This window comes from Eucalyptus grandis, chromosome 4, assembly GCF_016545825.1.
Source record: "Eucalyptus grandis isolate ANBG69807.140 chromosome 4, ASM1654582v1, whole genome shotgun sequence".
NCBI lineage: Eukaryota > Viridiplantae > Streptophyta > Magnoliopsida > Myrtales > Myrtaceae > Eucalyptus > Eucalyptus grandis.
This window is the reverse complement of record NC_052615.1, coordinates 27257608-27279902: the sequence shown is the minus strand read 5'-3', so window position 1 is coordinate 27279902 and position 22295 is coordinate 27257608. Positions and strand designations below refer to the sequence as shown.

General features: G+C 39.3%; 1 protein-coding gene across 1 annotated transcript; it reads right to left on the bottom strand.

Moving 5' to 3' along the window:
• Nucleotides 1-371: 371 nt before the first annotated feature.
• Nucleotides 372-2832, bottom strand: LOC104428346 (protein DMR6-LIKE OXYGENASE 2). Its single transcript, XM_010041349.3, has 4 exons — nt 2597-2832; nt 2205-2452; nt 1161-1482; nt 372-921 (listed from the first exon to the last, which is right to left on the bottom strand). The coding sequence occupies exons 1-4, from the start codon at nt 2822-2824 to the stop codon at nt 670-672; spliced, it is 1050 nt and encodes a 349-aa protein (XP_010039651.1). The 5' UTR covers nt 2825-2832; the 3' UTR covers nt 372-669.
• Between the last annotated feature and the right edge of the window lie 19463 nt (nt 2833-22295).

Below are 22295 nucleotides of genomic sequence, written 5' to 3'. Positions count from 1 at the left end.
CCAAGTATGGGGTTGGTAGACAAACGGCGGATGGCAACAAGTAATTCTTGAAACCTCCATTCGGTTTGCTCCACAAATTGGTTGAACTCATCACATGTACTAGGCTCGTTTCTATGGCCTTTAGCTACGAGGAGATTGTCATTAACGTTATTAGCCATCATCACAGGAGAAATGCAGAGAGAGTTATGCTTGGAAAGGATTACAAAAGATAGTGTTTATTTTGAATAATGAAGTGCAGATTACAATATCTTAGGAGCATGTTTATAGGGAGATCGCCATCTAAAAAATAACCAAATAACTGAAATCGAATAACAAAATTAAGGAAAAGATATTGATAAAAGGGAAAGTTACCAAAACATAACTAGAAAATCTGCAAAACGCGTCCGAAATTTGTGACATCTCGTTGATCAAGAGAAACACGTGAATCAAATATTGTAACCTATTTGTAATCTCGAAGATCACGCAATCTTATTTGATTTGTGGGACCGCCTGCTCTTATGACGCTCCAATATTTCCATAAAGGTATTTGCATGTTGTTCTACATCACTTTGTTCTTAATAATATCACTTTGTTCATGATAATATCATGTTCCCTACCTTAAACAGATTGACACACAGTAATGCTCATCCTAGACCTAATAAATTGTCATTCAGAAGTTTTAAATAAATCCTAAGCCGAGGGTATCTTGAACATGTCCAAACAACATTCAGTCCTGAGTCCTCTGTTCCAGAACTTGTGGTAATATTCCTCGTAAGTGAAGCTCCTGTAAACTGCTGGATGTCCGTGGTCAATCAAGCCTTGAGCAGGTCGAATTAGGCCTTCTGGGGATGGGCAATAAAACGTTGGGATGGAGATTCTCTCCGTGTTACAGTTTACCACTGCTCTGTGAAGGACGCTCTTGTACTTGTCATTGCTAATGACCTGACTCAAGCAACAATCAAGTCCAGTTCTTGGACTTGTTAGGAAAAAAAAATGATGAACTTGTGCAAAAAGATGGAATCAATCTTCATTGGCCAGAATAATTATGCCGATTTTGTTTCTTGTACTTAGCTAAAAGAGTCGCTACTTCCACTTTTAATAAATTGTCGTACCAATTTCTCTTCTTCATTAGCTTAGAATCTCATACTTGGACATGGTTTAAAAGAATGTAGCCAAAGTACCTGCATTTGATCTCCTATGTTGACAATGAAGGTGTTGGGGATGGGATTGACAGCAACCCATTTTCCATTTCTAAGGACTTGTAAACCAGGCACGTCGTCCTGAAGAAGGATGGTGATCAAATTCGGGTCGGTGTGGCCGGGCAACCCATAAGTGAGCTCGGGCTGTGGGCATGGTGGATAGTAGTTCATAGCCATGTGCTGACCATGCTTGCCCAAGTTCTGGCTTATGTATTCCCTTTCAAGCCCCAAGCTTTCTGATATGGCTTCCAACAGTTTGAACACCAGTTCTCTCACTCTTGTGCAATACTCACCCACCTCCTTCCTGCGTATCAAAAAGATTGAACCAGCAATGCAGTTAAGGCGTGCCCACTGATGATATCGGTCAAGACACTTGAAGTTCGGATCGGAACTTTTAGGTGGGCTGTTTCGTACTTCCAAGACATGGTAGTCATAAAAAATCAGTCGAAAGTACCACTCTTTTTCTTAATTCTGATTGGCCCACGCCTCGTTTAAATCAGTATTGTCTGTTGGTGAAGGGTGTGCTCTACCCCTTATTTTCTTCGGTCTTACATTTTTTTCTGTTGAGAGATTCTTGATGTTGCTCTCTTTTTGTTTGGCTAATATCAGACTTTAGAAACTACAGCAAGCAAGCTTTTAACTTTCCAGACTTCACAGGAGAAAGCTTGTGAAATCCTCATGATCAACACGAATCTTCCAACGGTTGAATATTACAAAGATCATGTGCGTCTACATATTTCCCTTTCTTCTATTTAGAAGGAAGCCCCATCTCATATGGTAATTATCTTCGGCCTATGAAATAGAAACCTTTTGGATCAAATAAGATCCGATCCTAATAGAAATTGCTCACGTGTGATAATAGGAATAATCAAACTCATTGGGCATCTTATAAAGGCGCATAAGCTCATTCTCTAACCACTGAGCCATCCCAATCGAGAAGATATATTAAAAGAAGACATCACTAAATTCTGAACATTTGAGTCAAAATAAACAAATCACATGATGAGAATAAGCTTTTTTTTTTACCTGAATGATGGAGGATTGGTCGGCCACTCGTGCATGTACTCTTCAAGGGGGTAGCAATGGAGTCTCAAGAAGTCCCTCCAGTTAGACACCTTCTCTGTCTTGAGATTAAAGCTAGTCGAAAGCCTGGTCGATTTCGTGGGGTCATCGGAGTAATTCTTCAGCCTCTCGCTCTCCGGCAACCGGAAAAATTCCCTGGCTATGTTCATGATGGCCTGCACCTTCTCTTCCGGTATCCCGTGGTTCTTGATCTGCCAAAGAAAATGTTGAGCAGAATCACATGAGACAGAGCAAAAACTCATCATGGGATGATCAGATATCAAGTCTTAAGTGACACCCTTTTGCTTACTTAGCATATTTAAGCCGACGCACAGAGTAATATACAAATATCGCACCTGAAAGAAACCATCTTGTTGACATGCTCGACCAATCTGTCTTATGATATCATCACGGTTGGGACCAGAGAGGCCTTGGAGATCTACGAGAGGGATGGAGGAGGCATCTGAGGCCTCGACCTCAGTGAGGTTCGGCCGGTCAGCCTCGGACCGGATGTAATTGTCGGGCACACGGTCGATGCCGGACGCGAGGTCCGTGAGCAAGACCTTTGCAGCAGCTGGAGCCATGTACCGCAGCACTGCAAATGTTGCTTGTTGGACACACAACAAATTTTGTATTTATAAAGAAATATATGATCGAAAAACTAAATATATATATATATATATATATATATATATATATATATATAAATACCTCTCTCCCCATGTGGTCAGTATATAAATTCTGACTGATTTCTTATTTTTTTTCCTTTTATCGCCGTTTTCGGTGCCGACCTGATATTTAATGTAAAAGTGGCATAATTGCAGACATCTATTGAGCTCATCATGATGGAGCTTGCCTGCCCCATTTAAATTGCTCAGTGTTGCGTGTCATCACATCAACATGCTAAGCATTATGCAAGAAATGCACAAGTTCGTTTTCGAACGCTTCTAATTTCGTGTTTAGGCCGTCCCTTACAATTTGAAAAAACATCATCCTTTTTTTCTAATTTCTCATGTACACGTTTCCATCTAGAAAGAGAACGATTACGTAAGGGAATCCGTCACCAGCCTTACCTTAGCCAAACTGGAATTACTCTCGAGGCAGTTGCGACTTGTTGATTTGAAAAGGATGCAAGAGAAACAAATTCGTACTTTTCTCATTCTCACCAAATCGTCGACCTAAAGCAGAGTATGACGTCATCGTGTTGATGTGAGCCACCGACGTCAGCATAGAATATGCTCTACAGCTGTTTAGCTCCATTAATCATGCCAACGAATACTTTGATTGCCATCGTGCTTACATGGGGACCGCGTGGGGGATGACGAGATGATGGGTGACGGACATATGTTTCATTTATATAACGATGGAAATGTAGAAAGAGAAAAGAGTGAGAAATGGAAACTCTGTCTGCCCTTTCGATGCTTACCGACAACATAAAAATTGACTCGACGTCTGACGAGAGAGATCAAAGATTTAAATATCTTCAGGTCGGCAAGGAATCCACTGGGAAAAGTGCCAAGTCTTTTTTCATTAGTCCATTTATCATGTGAAATGTGTACATAAAGGACCCCACTTGTAAGGACCCCACTTGTCAGACTTTTCTCGCTTTTCCATTACCAGGCTTTCCTACCGGCTTTCCTCCCTCCAGCCCTCTACTTCACCTTTATGGCGCCGACGACGTCATTCGCTTGCCCTCTCCCTCACCTAAGCCCGACCTTTGTGCCTCCCCTACTAGTGACGACTCCACCTACGACCCCTCTAAGTACAATAACAAGCCCAAGTCTCCTGTGACCCCGAGTCCTCCCTCTCCCTCAACCCTGGCATCCTTGAGGTCCTCTGCGGCTTCGATGTGATCGTCTCCCCAAAAATTCCACATTTGAAGAGGACTCGACCCTCGTCAGATCCAGCGCAAGGTTGACTCATCAAATTCGGCAAGGGCGACCCTAGCTTGTGGTCCGTCGCGGGTCATGGCCAAGTATCGGCCACAAGCCAAAGGGAAAGAAAGGAAAAACAATAGAGAAAAATAAGGAAGAATAGGCAAAGAAGAAGAGAATACGGTGAAAGAACAGAGATCATGTCGTCCCCATGGGAATGAAAGGGAAGAAGAAAAAAAGATAAAATGAAAAAAGAAGAGAGGGAAGAGAGAGAAAAGACGTGAAGGAGTTAAGGATTCTGTATCACCCGGTGAATGGAATGGGATTTTGATCCACTAGAATCCTACTCCTACCCAATATTTCCTCCACCGACAGCCTTTATCCATAAATCTGTAGATCACCCTTTTAGATGGGAGCCCAGAAAGTAATATTATGATAAACCCTAGTGTTTCGATTTATTTGGAGTCCAGATGCTCCTGATAACTAGGGGTGAGTATGGTCTAGGTTGGACCGGTCCACCCCATAACCCTAAAATCAACCCGCACATAGTTGGTTCTCAATTTTTGGGACCAAGGATCAACCCTATTAAGCTTGGGACCAAGAATCAGATCGACCCAATGGGTTCGATCTGGTTTCAGGGTCAACCCAGGACTAACTGATACTTTTTTATTTCATTTTTTGTACTACTTAAAAAAACGATTAAGGACCAAACTGACCTAATAGGCTTGGTCCAGTTTCAAGTTCAATCTAGAACTAATCAATAATTTTTTATTTCATTTTTTATGCTCCTTGAAAGGGCAACCTAAGACCATACCGATCCAATAGATTCGATGATGAGTAAGGTTAGCTAAGAAAGGCAAGCAATGAGGGTCAAGTAGGGTGAGCGTTGAACAAAATGAGCATCGAATGTCGAGCAGGGAGCAACAAGCCAAGTGAGCATCGAGCGACGAGTGGCACAAGTAACTCAAAGCGAGTGAGGCGAGTGTCAAGTGGCGAGTGGAGAAATTATTTTTTCGATTTTAGCAAATTGAAGACTAAGAGGACAAATAAGACAGAAGAAAATGAATACTAGATGAGGATGTCATAAGTGCTTTTTGGACGCTGTGAGGATTCCTCACAAAAACATTTTCATCTTTCGTAAATTATGACTATTGATGCTGAAACCTAAGTTATTAAAGAACAATGTAAAATTACTTGAACTCCCCATCAAGGATTGACCATCAAGGATTGACCCAGTCTCTCTGAGAACCGAACCAAAACCAGCAGGGTTGGGCCGATCTAGGGCCGGTCTAAGGTCAGTCCAGGGTTGACCCTGGACCAATGCTTAGCCCTACTGATAGCTAGATGATTTTGACGTGGATGCACTAATATGATCTTGCTAATCAGTTCGGTTTGATTGATTAATTTTAAGAATTTTCAATTATATAAAAGTTGATGATAATGTAAAATTCCAAGCACAATTTGAACACAAGACAAAATGCGAAGCAAACTAAAGTTTGCTGAGGGGTCAATATGTCAAATAGAAAGCGAAACCAAATTAAAGCTTCTCATTTCTTACGAGAATATACAATGATTGAAGGAGATGTGATTCCACATAGCTCATCACAACTCAAAAAACGTAAATAAATTTGTCCTCCATGGTGTCTGCATCGGTATCAATTGTCATAATTCATAAACAAAAACTCATGACGCGTGTCAATCTCATCTGAACTTTGAGTCTTCAACTCGAACATTAACCACCCCCCTCTCTCTCTCATTGTTCAACCCTGCCCATCCTCCTCTCTATCCGTTCGAGGCGGCCATCCCCTTCTCCAGCGAGCACTGCCGACGCAATCTTGCCCTGTGTTCATTGTCTAATCGGCATGGTCATTGTCATCAGTGCTCCACCATCCACGTCTCCAGCGGGCACCACCTTTGACACCAGAAAGTACCAAAGTTTTTTTAGGCTCCATTTGTTTCATGAAAAATGTGACGTTTCTGGAAAATATTTTTCGGAAGTCATTTTAAGGAAAATGTAATTATTTTCTAATGTTTGGATGAAACCTAAAAATAAAATGGAAAATATTTTTCGCTGTTTGGTAAAAAAAAATCTTTTCCTTTATATACTCTTCTTCATTTATTTTATTTTTAAAATGGATTTTTCATATTTTTAAAAAAAATGATTTTAATTATTTTTAATTTTTAAAATTTGTTATTATTTTCATTTTCTTTGTTTTCCATCTCCTTCTTTCTTGGCCGATCGCCGGCCATGGCGACGGACCGCGACCAACCACCGGCGAGCCTCGAGCTTGCTAACGAGCACGAGGCTCACCGCTCCTCGATTGGCGGCGCGAGTGTCAAACTCAAGGCTTGTCAAATCGATGAACGCAACCTTGAGATCGATGAACTCGAGATTTGCCTAGCGACGGCCGGCGACTAGCCAAGAAAGAAGAAGATGGGAAACAAATAAAGGAAAAATTAAATTAAATTAAATTAAATTAAATTAAAAAGAAATTAAAAAGAAATTAAAAATAATTTGAATTAAAAAGAAAAAGAAAATTAAAAAATAATTCAAATAAAAAAAGAAAAGAAGAAGAAGAAGAAATGGGAGGAGGAAGTGAGGATTTATAGAGGTGTGAGATAAGAGAGATCTAGTGAGGAAATTTTTTTTCACTTTTCAAAAATGGAAAATATTTTCCCCTAATTTTGAAGACTTTTTTTCTTCCTTGGAAAATGTTTTCCCCAAGGAATTCATTTCCCGTTAAACGAACACTGGAAAATTCGAAAAATGTTTTTTCAGAAATTATTTTTCGCGAAACGAACGGAGATTGAGTGTTGACTCGGGTTCAAGGTAGCCGACCATAAATATAGCAGAGGTGACATTTGCGCAGTGTTAAAGGTCCTCAGTCGGTAGATAGTTAGTTCAACCGTCAGGAAATATGAAAGGAAAACGATGTCCCAGAATATGAGCGTCGGCAAGTTAGGCCTGACCCAGTCGACAAAAGGCCACGACCAACACGATTTATGATAAGCTGGAAACGGAGAAGTTAATAAAAGTAATGGAGTCTATAATTTTGGATACGGTCGTGAAGAGGTGTAATCAATGTAGCCATCAGATTGGGGGATCATGGATCTCGGAAGCCACCAAAGATAGGGGCCAAGAAATGTGCATTATTGCAACCGCCGAGGGTTGGAATGAGGGGCTTCGGGAAAAAAAAAAATGATTATGCTACGCGTGAAAGAGTGGAGAAGAAATAACTGTCGAGTAATGGAGTTGTCTTATGGTTTGTAAATATAGGTTGCTGAATTCCGGGAGTTACATAGGATATATTTAATTTTTGTAACCATTGTTAATTGTCAGTAGTAGATATTGTTAGAACATTTAAATATTAAAGCACACCTTCATTTATCAGCTTCAAGTTTTTAAAATAATTAACAATGATTCTACAAAATCTTATAGATATTGTTACTTGTGCGAAGGACTGCCAATTAGTCAGTGAACACTAGTTGTTCAGTTTCACTTCTAGTTTTTTTTTTTTAATCTCCAATTTTACTTCCAGATTATCTTTACATTTCAGTACCCTTATACATGGATGGAGATGATTGTCTCCAATCTTAGTACCTTTAATTTTCTCATCTTATTTGTGTTCTTGTTCAGGCATGGGTAAATGACCTTTCATATCCATTGTCAATCGGTTCATTAATCTATAATTTAAAATGTATTTTGTTGCCACTTTTGGCTAAACATCTTTTTTTGGCATGCCTGGTGAGACTTTTGTTTGCTAATATAAGGAAGCTATCATAGCGAAAAGCAAACACCAACAACAGCCAAACAACGCTGCTGGTAACAACAACCCTGTACCACGAACTAGGAATGAAGTTACCGTCATTTTGAATCTTTAGCCTTTAACCAAGTGGCAAAAGAAGGTCGATGTGATAGAGCAGATTTAGCCAAGCATCTTCCCAATAAACAAACTAGAAAAGTTACACCAAGTCCCCCTATGATAGCCAATATGAGGAGTCAAAACGACATGGCTAGCTATATCGTCAGCCACATTTCAAATGTGATCAAGCGGATGATCATTAAAGTTGTGGAATGATGCACTGTCAAGGCCAGGATCATCTAACTTTCTCTTGAATGGGAGTTCCGCGATGCAAATGATCGATTTGGAAAGTTCAAAGAAAAATCAGACGAATGAATTTTTCTTGGGTACTCTTTGACAATCAAAGCTTATAGAGTCTTTAACAAGAAGACTCAATCTGTGGAAGAATCTATGAACGTCAAGTTTCAGGAAAATATGCAAATTCAGCCATATTAGGTTCAATTTGAAGAGTCTGAACTAGTTCCAGACTTAACAAAGTTTTTATCCCCCAACAAAGTTCAGACTTCTGGAGTACAGCTTCAAGAAAAACAAGAAGATTCAAACAGAACAAAGGACCAACAAACTCTCTGGCCAAAATAACAACTGGAAGCACAAATTGAGTCATCCCAAAAAACTCATCATTGGTAACGTTGATGAAGTAATTCGCACCAAATCCAAAGCAAGAGAAGACTCCAGTGCTTTAGCACTTGTTTCCAAGATAGAACCAAAATGTATAAAAGAAGCTCTGTCTAATAAAAGCTGGATAGAAGCTATGTAGGAAAAACTCAGACAATTCAACATTAATAATGTAAGGGAGCTAATTCCAAAACCCAAAGGCAAATATATTATTAGAACAAAGTGCGTTTTCCAAAACAAGATGGATAATAAAGGAAAAGTGATCAGAAACAAAGTAAGACTTGTGGCGAAATGATACACACATGAAGAAATGATAGACTATGACGAGACCTATGCACCAGTAGTAATGTTAGAAACAATTAGATTATTACTTGCTTTTGTTTGTTTCCAAAATTTTAGGTTATTCCAGATGGATGTCAAAAGTGTTTTCCTCAATAGATTCATTCAAGAAAAAGTCTATGTGGAACAACCACCAGGATTTGAAAATCCAAGAAAACCAGACTTTGTTTACAGATTGAAAAAAGCGTTGTATGGTTTGAAGCAAGCTCCACGAGCCAAGTATAAAAGGTTGAGTAAGTTTCTAACTCATAATGGTTTTGAAAAAAGAAAGGTAGATACTACTTTGTTTTTTTTTTCTACTTTGTTTATAGAAAGGGAATGAAAAGGTTTTCTACTTGTACAAATTTATGTAGATGATATAATCTTTGGTTCTCTTAACAAAAGTCTCTACAAGAAATTTTCAAGAATTATGCAAGATAAATTCGAAATGAGCATGATGGGTGAATTGACCTTCTTTATGGGATTGCAAGTCAGATAATCAAAGGAAGGTATATTCATTCACCAAGAAAAATATACCAAAAATCTCATCAAGAAATTTGAATTAGAGAATTACAAGAGGACATAAACTCCTATGTCGAGTTCATCAAAACTGAACAAGGATGAAGGTGGGAACAATCGATCAAAAACTATACAGAAGCATGATCGGTTCTCTTGTTTACCTTACTGCCTCTAGATCCGATATTTTGTTTAATGTATGCATCTATGCTAGATTTCAATCTGATCCAAATGAATCTCATCTAAGTGCTGTTAAGCAGATCATTAAATATGTTGCGACTTTTCCAAAACTGGGTCTATGGTATCCAAAAGAATAAGACTTTACTTTCCTTGGTTATTTTGACACTAATTTAGCCGGTTGTAGAATCGATAGAAAGAGCACATCTGGCACATGTCAACTGTTAGGACAAATGCTGGTGTCTTGGTTCTCAAGGAAACAAAGTACGATGGCTTTATCAACAGTAGAAGCAGAATATGTTGCTCTTAGGAATTGTTGTTCTCAAATTCTTTGGATAAGATAACAACTAAGAGACTTTGGAATAGAAGAATCCTGCACAGAGATCAAATGTGACAACACAAATACTATCAATCTCACCGAAATCCCATTCTTCATTCAAGGGCAAAGCATATAGAGATTCAACATCATTTTATAGGACTTCATGTCCAAAATTGCGAGATTATGGTTCAATTTGTTGATTCAAAGAATTAGCTGACAGACATATTTACAAAACCGTTGGAGAAAAACTCATTTGAGTCTATTCGTAGCAAGTTGAATATTATCTCTCCTAAAGTCTGAAGTTGATCAGACTCAGAACTTTAACTTAAAGAAGCCACTTCAGAATGTACATATTCTCAAATCCAAGTATTTTATTTTTAGAATGAAAATTCTAAACGGGTATGATTTTATCTGAATCGATGCTTGCCTATTTTATTTTTGGTAGTTATTGTTTTTGCTAAAATACGATTTCAAATTTTTAGCAATTACCATTTTTATTTTCATTTTTGAAAAAGCATCTTCCCTTGTGACGATTCGGCTACCTCGTCTCGATTTGGTTAAATACCCCAAGATTACTCTTTTTCGAAGCACTAGCATTTTCCAAACCCTAACGTCTAAATCTCTCTTTCTCTCTCCTCTTTTACTCGCAAAATTTCTCTACAAGTTTTCATCTTTTCTTCACTCAAACATGTCTACGAAATCTTCCACAACCACATCCATGTCACACCAAAGGAAATCTTCTCGGATCGCAAGTCAGGGGCCTTGCAACATGCTAGAAGGACCGACACACTTCAATTTCACTAGTGAAGACTCTCCGCAAAACACTCTTCTCATCAACCTTTGGAAGAAGAAGTTGAACAAGATGCGGTTCTTCTCTAAGTCTTGACACCCCAGGTTCTTTACAAGCATTACTATTATCTGAAATGGGGTGGTTCTCCAATGTCCTTTATTACTAGTTTTCTGAAAGGCCATGGTCATGGGAATGAAACTATATTCTTAAGGGCTATGGAAAGAATAAGAGTGGCACCAAAAGGTTCTATAGAAAAGGCTTTTATGCATTTTCCTTCTGATCCTAGATTTAGTTTTGTGAACCAGCCTGAAAATAAGGATGATGATGAGCAGATATTTTCGAATTTTCAACCCAGGATGGGTGTGGCTGCCGAGGTCTATGGTGAAAGAACGAAATTGTTTCGTTCTAAGGAGCATAAAAGGGTTTTATGCCCAGATGTTAAACAGAGGGGTGATAAACCCTCGAACAGTAGATTTTGACTTCTTGGACTCTATAAAAGTGAACTTGAGGGAAAAGTTGGCTTTACTTCAACTCGAAAAATTTTGTGCTAAGACAACTGTGGCTTATCCACAATTGACAGCATACTTCTACTCAAATCTGTCATTACTTAATCAAAATTGCATTCAATTTACTGTTTGTGACAAAGCCTATGTTGTGGATGTTGACATTCTGGTCGATATTCTTGAAGTTGAAAGAAGTGGCTTTCAACCAATCAATGTCTCCATTAGCAAAGCCACAAGATTTATGGTAAATGACAGACTACCAAGTGGAGGTATCACATACTCTCGATTGCCAACCTCCAACATTCTATTGCACAAAATTGTCATCAACTACATCAGACCAAAGGCAGCCTCCAAAACTGATGTTTCCAGATTTGAGGCAAGAATCATGTGGGCAATCTGCAATGGGACTCGTTTTTCACTTCCTCATACTATCTTGCTACATATGTATAAGATTGCCATGAAGGACAAATGACAATTGCCTTACTCTGTCTTGGTTACAAAGTTGTTTCAAAATTTTTAGATCCAGTTTTCCCCTCAACTCTGCTCAAGAACTGTTGCTCCTATGGAGATAGGATTAAAAATAATCTCCAAAATGAGGTTGAAGGATCTGACTAAGGCTATTGAGCTTTTGAAGAAGGAATCCTCAAGCAAAATCAAGGAGGGTTCTGCTACTCCAAGAAAGTGCAAAGGCAAGGAAGTTGTGCAAGAAATTGGAAAGAAAATGAGATCACTTATCCTACAAGATGAAAATGATGAAGATGATCTGACCATTTCTGCCATTGCCTTAAGAAATCTTCAAGGCTTTGCTACTTTTGAGAAATCAAAGGAAAGAGAAGGTGGAGAAAGACAAAATGAAGTAGAAGAAGAAGTAGAAGAGGAAGAAGTAGAAGAAGAAGAAGTAGTAGAAGCAAAAAATAAAAAAGAAGATGAAGAAGAAGAAGGTGCTTTTGAAGAGAATGGTGAGGATGATGACAAAAATGACTCGATGGAGAAACTGTTGTAATAACATTATCGAGGGTTCTGAAGCAACCATGGATGACCTTGAAAGAGTATGAACTGAGACAAAACATCACTCTCGATCTGAAACAAAAAAGCTACAAGAAAAAGAAATTTCTTCTCCACCTGTAGGCATAGAAACAGAGGGAGCTCGTGAGAAAACAGGGACTTCTTCAACACATAATGCGAGTGACGGTATAAGTTGATCTCCTGCTGACGTTGAAGATGTTTTTGCATCCTAGTTTCATGAAGCTGAAGTTGAAGAGTCTACTCCAAGTCAGGGTGCAAAACAAACTACCCTTGATCAAGTCGATGTTCCCTCATCTCTCAACACTCCGCATACTCATTTTGCTAAAGCTAGTGCTCAAACAAACCCTAATCCAAACTATCCAAGGATAGTAGAGCTCCTTTTAGAGGTTAAAGCTCAGCAATATGCAATGGATGTTGAGATCCAGAAGCTTCACACTACCTTGAGATCTACTTCAAATTTTCTCACTGGCAAGGTACAATCTCTAGACACTCAAGTTCAAACCTTGAATCAGTAAGTTTCACAGACTGTAGCCAAGGTCGAAGATGTTTATCATTAGTGCCAGAAGCTTGAGGAAACAGTGTAGTCACTAGGGGATTTCCAACTCATTCGAGTTCCTAGACAACCTTGATTGCATTTATCTTTTAATCTTTTTTTTTTACTTTCTCCTTCTTTTTGCTGTTGACAAAAATGTGGAGAATGAGAGCAGATTTAATTTATGTGTTTAAACTTTTTTGTTTGAACTGACTGTGTTGAATATTTATTCAGCAATAACCTTTTGTGGTTGTGATTATGGATTTGGATTTAATCTTTGTTTAAATTGTCAAGATTAATGTGTTTTTGGTGGTTGTAGAATTGATGTTATCCAGATCTTTAATAATATTTTTTATAAGTTATAATGTCTTTGTTAAGTTGTTCGCCCACTGTGAACAGTACTTTCCCTAGCTTAGTGCTACAGTAAAAGTGAACAGTAACTTGCTACAGTGAAAATGTATTGACAACGGCTTTTCAACGGTCTCGTCCGTCACAAGCATCATAGTCATAGTCCGAGTCATCTGAGCTATGCATTGTTGCAAAAAGATGTTCTTCATATTTCTGTTCAAGAGCTTCAAGATCATCCGGTGAGAGAATTTGATTTGGCTAGTATGATGAGGATGCTTCTTCATATGCCCAGTGGGATGCTTCTTTTTTGTCCTAGTTTGTATTGTCATCTTCTGTAGTGTCGGCAGGAATGCTTGGCTAAGGCCAATTTGATGGTTGTGCATAGAAGGATGTGTTCATGCCTTAGGATAAGGACAAAGGTTCTTGGTCATAGGGATCTTGGGAAAAATGACCTCCCCAACGTGCATAGGGGTCCTGGGTGGATTGGACAATATCATATGCATTTGTCATTTCATGTTCCTGGGATGACGTAGCTTGCCTGAATTCTTCGAGTGCTTCATTGGCTTCTAATGCTAGGTCATAATAATCCCATGTAGTAGGTACATTATAGTTCCAGACATCTTCAGGAATGATTTTGTTTTCTTGGCATAGAATTCTTTGGAATTATCGGTACTGGTGTTCACAACATCTAACAGGTCCTGGATAAGATTTGTGAATCCGAGCTTCTCTGCTATCCAAGTGAGGTTTATAGGATGTGGTTCCTATATCTTATGGGGCATTGATAATGTTGCCATTATTTCTGAAAAAATGCCATGGACGTCAAAAAAATAAGATGGTGTGGACTTCAGGATTTGGTGTCATGGTTCTCAATGCTTTCTCCAAGAGATATTTCCAGTGAATAGTAGGATAGAACCAATTGAGAAAGTCTAAGAGATTCTTATCACTTTCTTTTTCAATATTACCTCTGTAGAGTAAGAATATCCTTGTGAGGTTGGCAATGAATCTTCTAGTTGAAACTTCAACAGCTATTAAGTACTTATTGGTTAAGTACCATAATAATGTCTTGAGTTGATCAGGGAAATCATCTTCCTTCTAGATAAGAGGATGTATAAATGGATAGTTTGAGTTTAACCCAAAAGGATCAAGAATCGAACCTCCATTGAGTCTAAACAGGTCTGTGTGGCATTGCCACATGAGATTTTCAAGATTCTTAGTGAGACTATCATTCTGGATTTGTTGAATAATCTCCTGGGGATATTTCCAGCTTGGCAAATCTTTGATCTTATCAATCTTGTATTTTACGCCATGGTTGAGTATATGGGAAGCATGTCTCTTGATGTACATGTTAATTTCAGCCAGTGCCTTTGGTCTTGACAAAAAAATCAGCAAGTACATTCTTTTTTCCGGGAATATGTTTGGTTTCAAAAGAATATTTTGAAAACCATTCAACCCATCGAAGTAGTTGAGAATTTGGGATTTGCTTCTATTTAAACTTGGTCATCTATGGAAAAGATGCCATGTCCAATTCTACCAGAAAAATGATGGCCGATGAGATGGAACTCAAATTTCTTGATTCCATTTTTTACTATTAGGATTTCTTTGAAAGTGGAATAGTAATGCATTTCAGCCTTGGAAAACTTTCCACTTTTGTGAGCACAAATGTGTCTCTTATCATCAATTTCTTCATGCAGGATTGCTGCCTAGTATTCATCACTGGCATCAGTTTGGAGGATTTTTTTTTCCTGTTGATGGTATTTGCAAAGGTGAGAGATTTTGTATAATCTCTTTAAGTTAAGCGACTGCCTTAGTCTAAGTTTTTCCCTAAGGTAGGGAATGCTTTTTCAGCATTGACTGAAGTGGAATCAGCAGCTTTGCAATATTTGGAATAAAATCCCTGAGATAATTAATTATCCCAAGAAATTGTTGAACTTGTTTTGTCGTGAAATTTTCTTCATGAAACTTCAACAATTCATGAGCAATATGTGACCCTGGGTAGTATGTACCTTTGTTGAGGTGCATACCAAGAAATTCAATTTATGTCTGGGCAATATTTATCTTTCTTTGAGAAAGCATAATGCCATGCTCTTCACTATTTCTGCGAACTGCTCAAGAAATTGACAGTGCGACTGCTCATCAGGACTGTAGAGCAGTATATCATCGATGTAAATTGCTACACTTGACAGAACTGGCTGGAAAATTCTATACATGGCATTTTGGAAAAGAGATGGTGCTATCTTTAGGCCAAAAGGAAGAACTTTCCATTGGAAATGCTAGTTTGAAATACATAATCTTGTTTTGGATCTGTCTTCAAGATGGATGCCCAAAACTAAAATCCAGCTTTGAGGTCGAATTTGGAATAGATGTGGGCCCTGGTTAAACCAGCAAAGAGGGAATCTCTAGAGGGTAAAGGGAATTTGTCATCTTGGAGAAAAAGGTTGAGAGGCTGATAGTTAATTACCAGTCTCATTTTTCCCTTGTTTTGCTCAACACGCTTATTGATATAAAAGGCTTCACAAGCCCATTAGGAGTTGGAGATTTCGATAAGACCTTGTTGTAATAGTTCTAAGCATTCCCTTTGAGCCAAAGCCAAATGTTCTGGCTTCATTCCCATGTGACTGACTCTGGTTGGATTGATGTCTTCATTCTTTTTAAAAGGAAGGCAAACAAAGAATTCTGAATTTTCCTATAAAGTATGGGAACACTTTTGAGCGAATTCAAAATGGGATTCCGAACAATATTCTAACAATTTTTGCATGATTGGATCTAATAGACTCATCTGAATGGAAAAGAATCTCTGAATATTGACGAACTCAGAGAATTGATCTTTATACCTAAGACAGTTTCCAAGAATGATACGAAGTTGAGGGATCTGAGTCATGATGTCCCAACCAATAATCAAATCTTTATTGGGGAGACTAGATCCAAAAAAAATTGTAGTTATGGAACACTGAGAGAAAAACTGGACAGTTGTGGGAGTAGTTCTGACATTCGTGGAGAAAGTGTCTCCAGAAGCAGAGTTGAAATATCGGACATGAGAAGTCTAATATTCTTCAAGTAGAACTTTAGTATCCATAATGGAACAACTTGCTCTAGTATCAATGAGAGCAATAACAGTGATAGGTTTGGCGAACTTTGAGGTGAGGATTTTTACAAGGAAATTGGGACAGTGAGTTTGACTTGAAAATATGTCAGAAGTTTGTTATGAAGATGTGAGGGATATATGAAAGATATCTTCAGAATCTGAGTCCGATTCAGTTTCACTGGAAGTTTGGTAAGAGGGAATGACACAAAGAGTTTGTTCAGATGGTTCTTCATCAGCAGAGAATAGGGATTAAATATCATCATTTTAAAGAGAAATACCAGTTTCATTCTCGATGTGATGAATCAGACGATTCTGACCTTTTCTTGCTTAAGGATAATTTTTGGCAAAATGTCCTTTCTGATTGTAGATGAAGCAACGATTTGATTTCTTGTGGCTTGTGCGATCTTTCCTTTTGCATAGGTATCGCCATTTCTTCTTTCTTCTGAAGTTCTTGGGGCCATGTTTCGATTTCTTTATCCAAAACTTCTTAAATTGTTTCTTTTTTAGAGAAAACTTACCACAAGTACCATCACAGTCTTACTTGGAACATTTGATCTTTAACTTCTGGCGTCTCAAGGCTTCTGTCATCTGTGATGTAGGTGCGGACCATCTAGCGCTTTAGACACAATTCTTCAAGGCATAGATGGATTTCTTGTTGTATTTCTCCCAGAGGAATATCCTGTATTCTCTTTTGTCTTCCAAAAAAGATCTTTCAACCATCCGGGATAGATCTTTGGGGATGGAAGTCAAGAAAACATGTTTTAGATTTGGATCGGCTCAATACGATAGAAAAACTTAAGCATTTCTCGATAATACTTATCAAGATATTTCTTCTGGAGAGAGCAACGTTTTCTTTCGAAAAATTCTCTTATTTTCATTTCTATGAGGTTAGTGGGCTTTCCTACAAAGAAATGATATAAAAGAGTGATAGCATGGCTAAAATCGGGTGACTTTAGAAAATGAATCTAGTCTTGTTCTGACACTGATTTTCACCAAAGTTTGAGGCTTCCTGTGAACCTCGTGACAAAGTTGTAAATGACATCATTCATATCATGATTGGTGATGGACTGAGTATTCAACCAAGTATGAAACTTTTCAAGTCTTTCTGGCCATTTGTGATAGGGAATATCATTAATGGTGAAAAACTGTTTTGATGTCATAGACACATTCTGTCCAGGATTGTTTGTCTGAACAATCTCTAGTTCAGAGTAGTTTGACCATATCCTGATCTGGAGGATCAACCATGAATATTGATGAAGTTACTGGCGCAATAGGGAGGGAATCAACAACAGGAATTGAGAAGGATGAAGAGGACGAAAAGGATACTGAATCTGCAGGATATAAGTTTTTAAATCTGTAGGAAAATTTTGTCACCATAAAAAATGGGGAGATTGTTGGAGAAAACTCTTATGACGTTTTGAAGCCGACAAAATTTATCTAAGTTCTATTCTGAAGAATGCCAGACTTCCGTGTCAAAGTTTATCTTACATCAGAAGTCTGCCCACTTTGACAACTTAGACTGAACGTAAGAATGAAGACTTAATCAGACTCAAGATTATTTTCTTCAAGGTATTAGTGCGTACAAGATATATCAGGCTTTCTGGTTGGAAATATCACCTACCATCTTGGTTATCTTGATTGGAATCAAATTCGAAAAAGCAAATCATTTTGGAATGCGAACTTATTTGGAAAGAATATATTATGAAAACCAAGATCTTAATTGTATGGACGAACATAATTGATGGGCTTTCATGTCAATCTCCAAATAGCTCGAGAACTCCTTGATTGATTCTGTCCAACGGATTGATTGAAAGAATTTATCTGAAAGTGCCAACGGTCGAGAAGGCATGGAGGAGTATTTAAGAAGGTTGTTCAAGTCATTCGAAGTAGAGCGTGAAAGAAGAACTCCAAAGTCTGAAGCTTCCAAATCACTTGTTCTTCATCACTTAGTGCTTAAACTTGTATTCGAAAGTTAGAACCTCTAGAGAGTGATCTTGAGAGACTCCTCACTGAAAATTCGAGATCACAGGGCTGTAATATTCTCTTTCGATTCGTAGAGAAAACCAACCAGAACGCTGTCAGCATGGGAGAGTGGACGTAGGTTTGATCTAAGCCGAACCACTATAAATCTTATGTTTATTTTTCTCTTCCCTAAACTCCTTTACTTTACATACTGCGATATACTTCTGTGTTTTGAAATAGTTGTTAAAGTCTGAATCCTTCTGCAAAGTTTGTAGATAGTCAGACTCGGTTTAAAAGAAAAACATTTTTATTGCATTTTGCAAAAATCTGTTTTCACACATATTCACCCATCTCTAGGTGTTTATACTAGCCCTTTCACCGAGATCCTTCTATTATATAGTTTTGGCTAAAAGTCAATATATCACTTACCTTACCAAAAAAAAAAAAAAATACTTGAATTGTAGTTTATGTAAAGAATCGCCAATCATTTAATGAACACCAATTGTTCAATTCTACTTTTAGTTTATCTATACAATTACATATCTATTTATATGACTAGACATAATTATCTCGTCTTAGGGGCTGTTTGGTTCAGCATTCCCAAGGGGCTTTCACCTGAAAGCCCTTGGGAAAAATTTAAACCGTTTGGTTCAAGATTTGAAGCCATACTTGGGGGAATGCTAGCATTTGGAATGCTCTGGAATGCTGAAAGCCCAAAGCAGGTGGGCATTCAGCATTCCGAAAATGCTGGGGGGGTTTAATGAATTTTTTTTCTTCCAATATTGCCCTCACTGATAATTGGGTTTTCTTGTTTTACCCTCAAAAATGACTGTTCATCATCTTCCTCGTCTTCCTTGTTTCTTCAAGACCAAAGCTCAGCCGGCGGAGCTCAACCGGCCGGAGCTGGTCGCCCACGCACGGCCGTCGCCACACATCGCCATGGCCACGCACCACCGTCGCCACACACTGCCGTGGCCACGCACCACCGTCGCGTGGGTCGTGACCTCGGCCGTCCCGGGTCGCGCGACCCACGCGACGGGCTAAGCGGTGCTCGCTGACCAGATCCGGCACCGCCGTTGCGTGGGTTGCGGCCTCAGGCGGCGTCGCGCGACCCACGCCGCTCGCCCACCTGCATCCGGTGGCCACGCACCGCCGTCGCGTGGGTCGCGGCCTCGGCGGCCACGCGACCCACGAGACACGCCGAGCGGTGCTCGCCGACCAGATCCGCACCGCCGTCGCGTGGGTCGCGGCCTCAGGCGGCGTCGCGCGACCCACGAGGCACAGGCTGAGCGCCGGTGCTCGCCGACCAGATCCGGCACCACCGTTGCGTGGGTCGCGGCCTCAGGCGGCGTCGCACGACCCACGAGACAAGCTGAGCGGTGCTCAGCCGGCCGGATCCGGTCGCCCTGAGGCCGCGCGACCCACAGGACGGCGGTGCGTGGGTTGCGCGACCCGCCGCCTCCCCACCACCACAGCCACCCGCCGCCTCTCCCACCACAGCCACCGGCCGCCTCCCCCACTAGCTCCGATTGCCTCCCCCTCGCTCCCCTCCTCTGCGTCAACACCTCTTCCTTCTTTTTCCTTTTCTTTTTTTCCCTTTTCTTTTCACCTCAAAGCTATTTTGCAAAATGCTACATCAAAATAAGAGTTCCCAAACACTTCAGCATTCACCAAATGCCCATTCTTATGAAGATACTTGGGGAAATGCAAAGCCATTTCCCAAAGTTGAACCAAACAGCCCTTTAGTACTTTTAATCTTCTTGTCAATTTGTGTTTCCTGTCCAAGAATCAACAAAAACTTTTCACATCCTTTATCAATCGATTAATTAATACTTGATTCTAAGTCATCTAGAAGTTTTAAATAAACCTAAGCTGAGGGCGTCATGCACATGTCTAAGCAATATTTAGTCCTAACTCTTAAGTCCTCTATCCCAAAATTTGGGATACAAGATACTATAAGTGTCATAATTTTCATATGATACTCACTTGAGAGTTATAGATTTTGTTGGTTATCACTTGAGTGTCTTAAGGAAATTAACGAATACATGCAATGGTAAAGAAAACTTTACATAAGTGATCTCATCCACTCCTAAAATTAAGATTTTAACTATCCTTTAGTTTGTTAACCGGGAGATCGACCGTGGGCTTGTGGAAAAAACATTTTCTTCTTTATCTTCATCGTTGGCCACCCAAAATGACGCTGCCACCAAATCACTGTGTGGTTACCAATTTAATCTCTCTCTCTCTCTCTCTCTCTCTACAAAGCTCCGCTGTGATCAAGCTAGCGATAGACACCGGAACAGCAATAGACTAAAAAGATGACTTCTGATAGAGGAGACCGAAAATCTTCTTAGACAGGACAATAGCCTTATCTTGATTGAATGTTCTTTTCGTCTTGTATTGAGGCATAGTGAATACATAAGCCAAAAAACAAGTAGATAACGTAGGGGGTTTCTTTTCTTATCTTATTTTATTGAGCGCAAGCTGCGTTTTCATCTTGAAATGATGAGTTACGTAAGGCTTTAAAAAAGGTTAGACGGTTTGTATCTTTCCATGAACCTCAATAAATAAATAAAAAGTAGGATGGTAGGTACGACAAGACATCTTGAAGGCGACCCGGATCATCATTTACTCTTTAGGCCCAACTAGAACACGTGCATCCGGGACACGGTGTAAGGTAAAAAGTATTGGAAATAGTGGGGCTCCTCAGTAACGTTAGAGGGGTGGTGCAGTTGTCCATTCTCCTCAGCGATGAGAGTGAAAAAGAGACTATGGTTCAAATAGCTATTATATGATAAGTAATACAGAGGTCATGTAATAATTATTTCAGCTTTAGTTGTTTGCGGTACGCCCTTAATATTACTGCCAAATATGGTGACATGCAATGTCATATGATGTCATAGCAGAATATTCAACCGAACATGCCGATAGCATATGATTTTGTTCTTTGTCAAAGCACAATTACGTTTTACTGTTTCTTTCCCTACAAATGGGTTACATCAACTACCATTAGATATCTCTAGGAGCAAAAGGTACCTTCTAAATCCATAATCACAGTCGATTTTCTTTTAACAATGAAAGTCTTAGGGCCTACATGATAACGTTTATATGGGAGAATTACCAAAAAAGTCCTAACCTATTGCAATTGTGTCAATTCAGTCCTAAACTTCTTCTTTTTGCCATTTTAGTCCTAAACCTTTTACAATTATGCCAATTCAGTCCATCCGGCCAAAATTGATCGGCCGGGCGCTAACATGGACGCCGGCCGGGATAGTTGACCGGCAAATGCCGATGTGGCAATTTTAAAATATTTTTAATATTTTTTTCGAATTTTTTTGAATTTTTGAATTTTTTTCTTTTTGTCATCTTCTTCTTCCTCTCAGGCCAGCCGGCCAGAGGAAGAAGAAGATAGGGAAAAAAAAATGAAGAAGAAAATTTTTAAAAAAATCGAAAAATTTAAAAATTCAAAAAAATTCAAAAGAAAATATTAAAAATCGTTTGGGCTGGCCTGGCGTCCATGTCGCGCCAACCGGCCAATTTTGGCCAAGGACTGAATTTGCACAATTGTAAAAGGTTTAAGACTAAATTGGCCAAAAAAAGTTTATGACTGAATTGGCACAATTGTAATAGGTTTAGGACTTTTTGGTAATTCTCCCACGTTTATATGTCTCTCAATTTCTGTTTTTTTGTTTACCGGAACAAAAAAAAGAATAGAAATCCATTTCGTAAAACTTTTGTTCCCGAGAACAAAAACTCTATTTTTTTTCTTGGGAAAAGATTTGGAACAGAAAAACAAGAAACCAAAAATAACAAAAGTAGCTTCTTGTTCCCAGGAATAATTTCTAGAAATAAATCAATTTTTTCTTTTCTTTTTACTTTTGTTTTCCTTGCTTGTTGCGACCTTGTGTGGCCACTTGCCAACCACCGGCCACCTCCGGCCGGCCGCGGCCACCGTTGGCCAACCACACCGTCCGATCGTCGTCGCTACCACCCACAACCCACCGGCAACCCCAACCGCCGATGACTGCCACCGACCGCCGTTGCCACCGGCGACTGCGGTCGTCATCGTAGGACAGCCCAGCCACCGTCGTTGCCACTATCGCCGCCACCGACCGCCGACCACCCATATA

What these genes read in the sequence shown, in the direction of transcription:
- LOC104428346 (XM_010041349.3), bottom strand. Translation starts at nt 2,824, where the DNA reads ATGGCTCCAGCTGCTGCAAAGGTCTTGCTCACGGACCTCGCGTCCGGC. An exon ending in ACCAATCCTCCATCATTCAG is followed by an intron (nt 1,483 to 2,204) that starts GTAAAAAAAAAA and finishes TTTGATACGCAG; the next exon opens with GAAGGAGGTGGGTGAGTATT. An exon ending in ACATAGGAGATCAAATGCAG is followed by an intron (nt 922 to 1,160) that starts GTACTTTGGCTA and finishes TGCTTGAGTCAG; the next exon opens with GTCATTAGCAATGACAAGTA.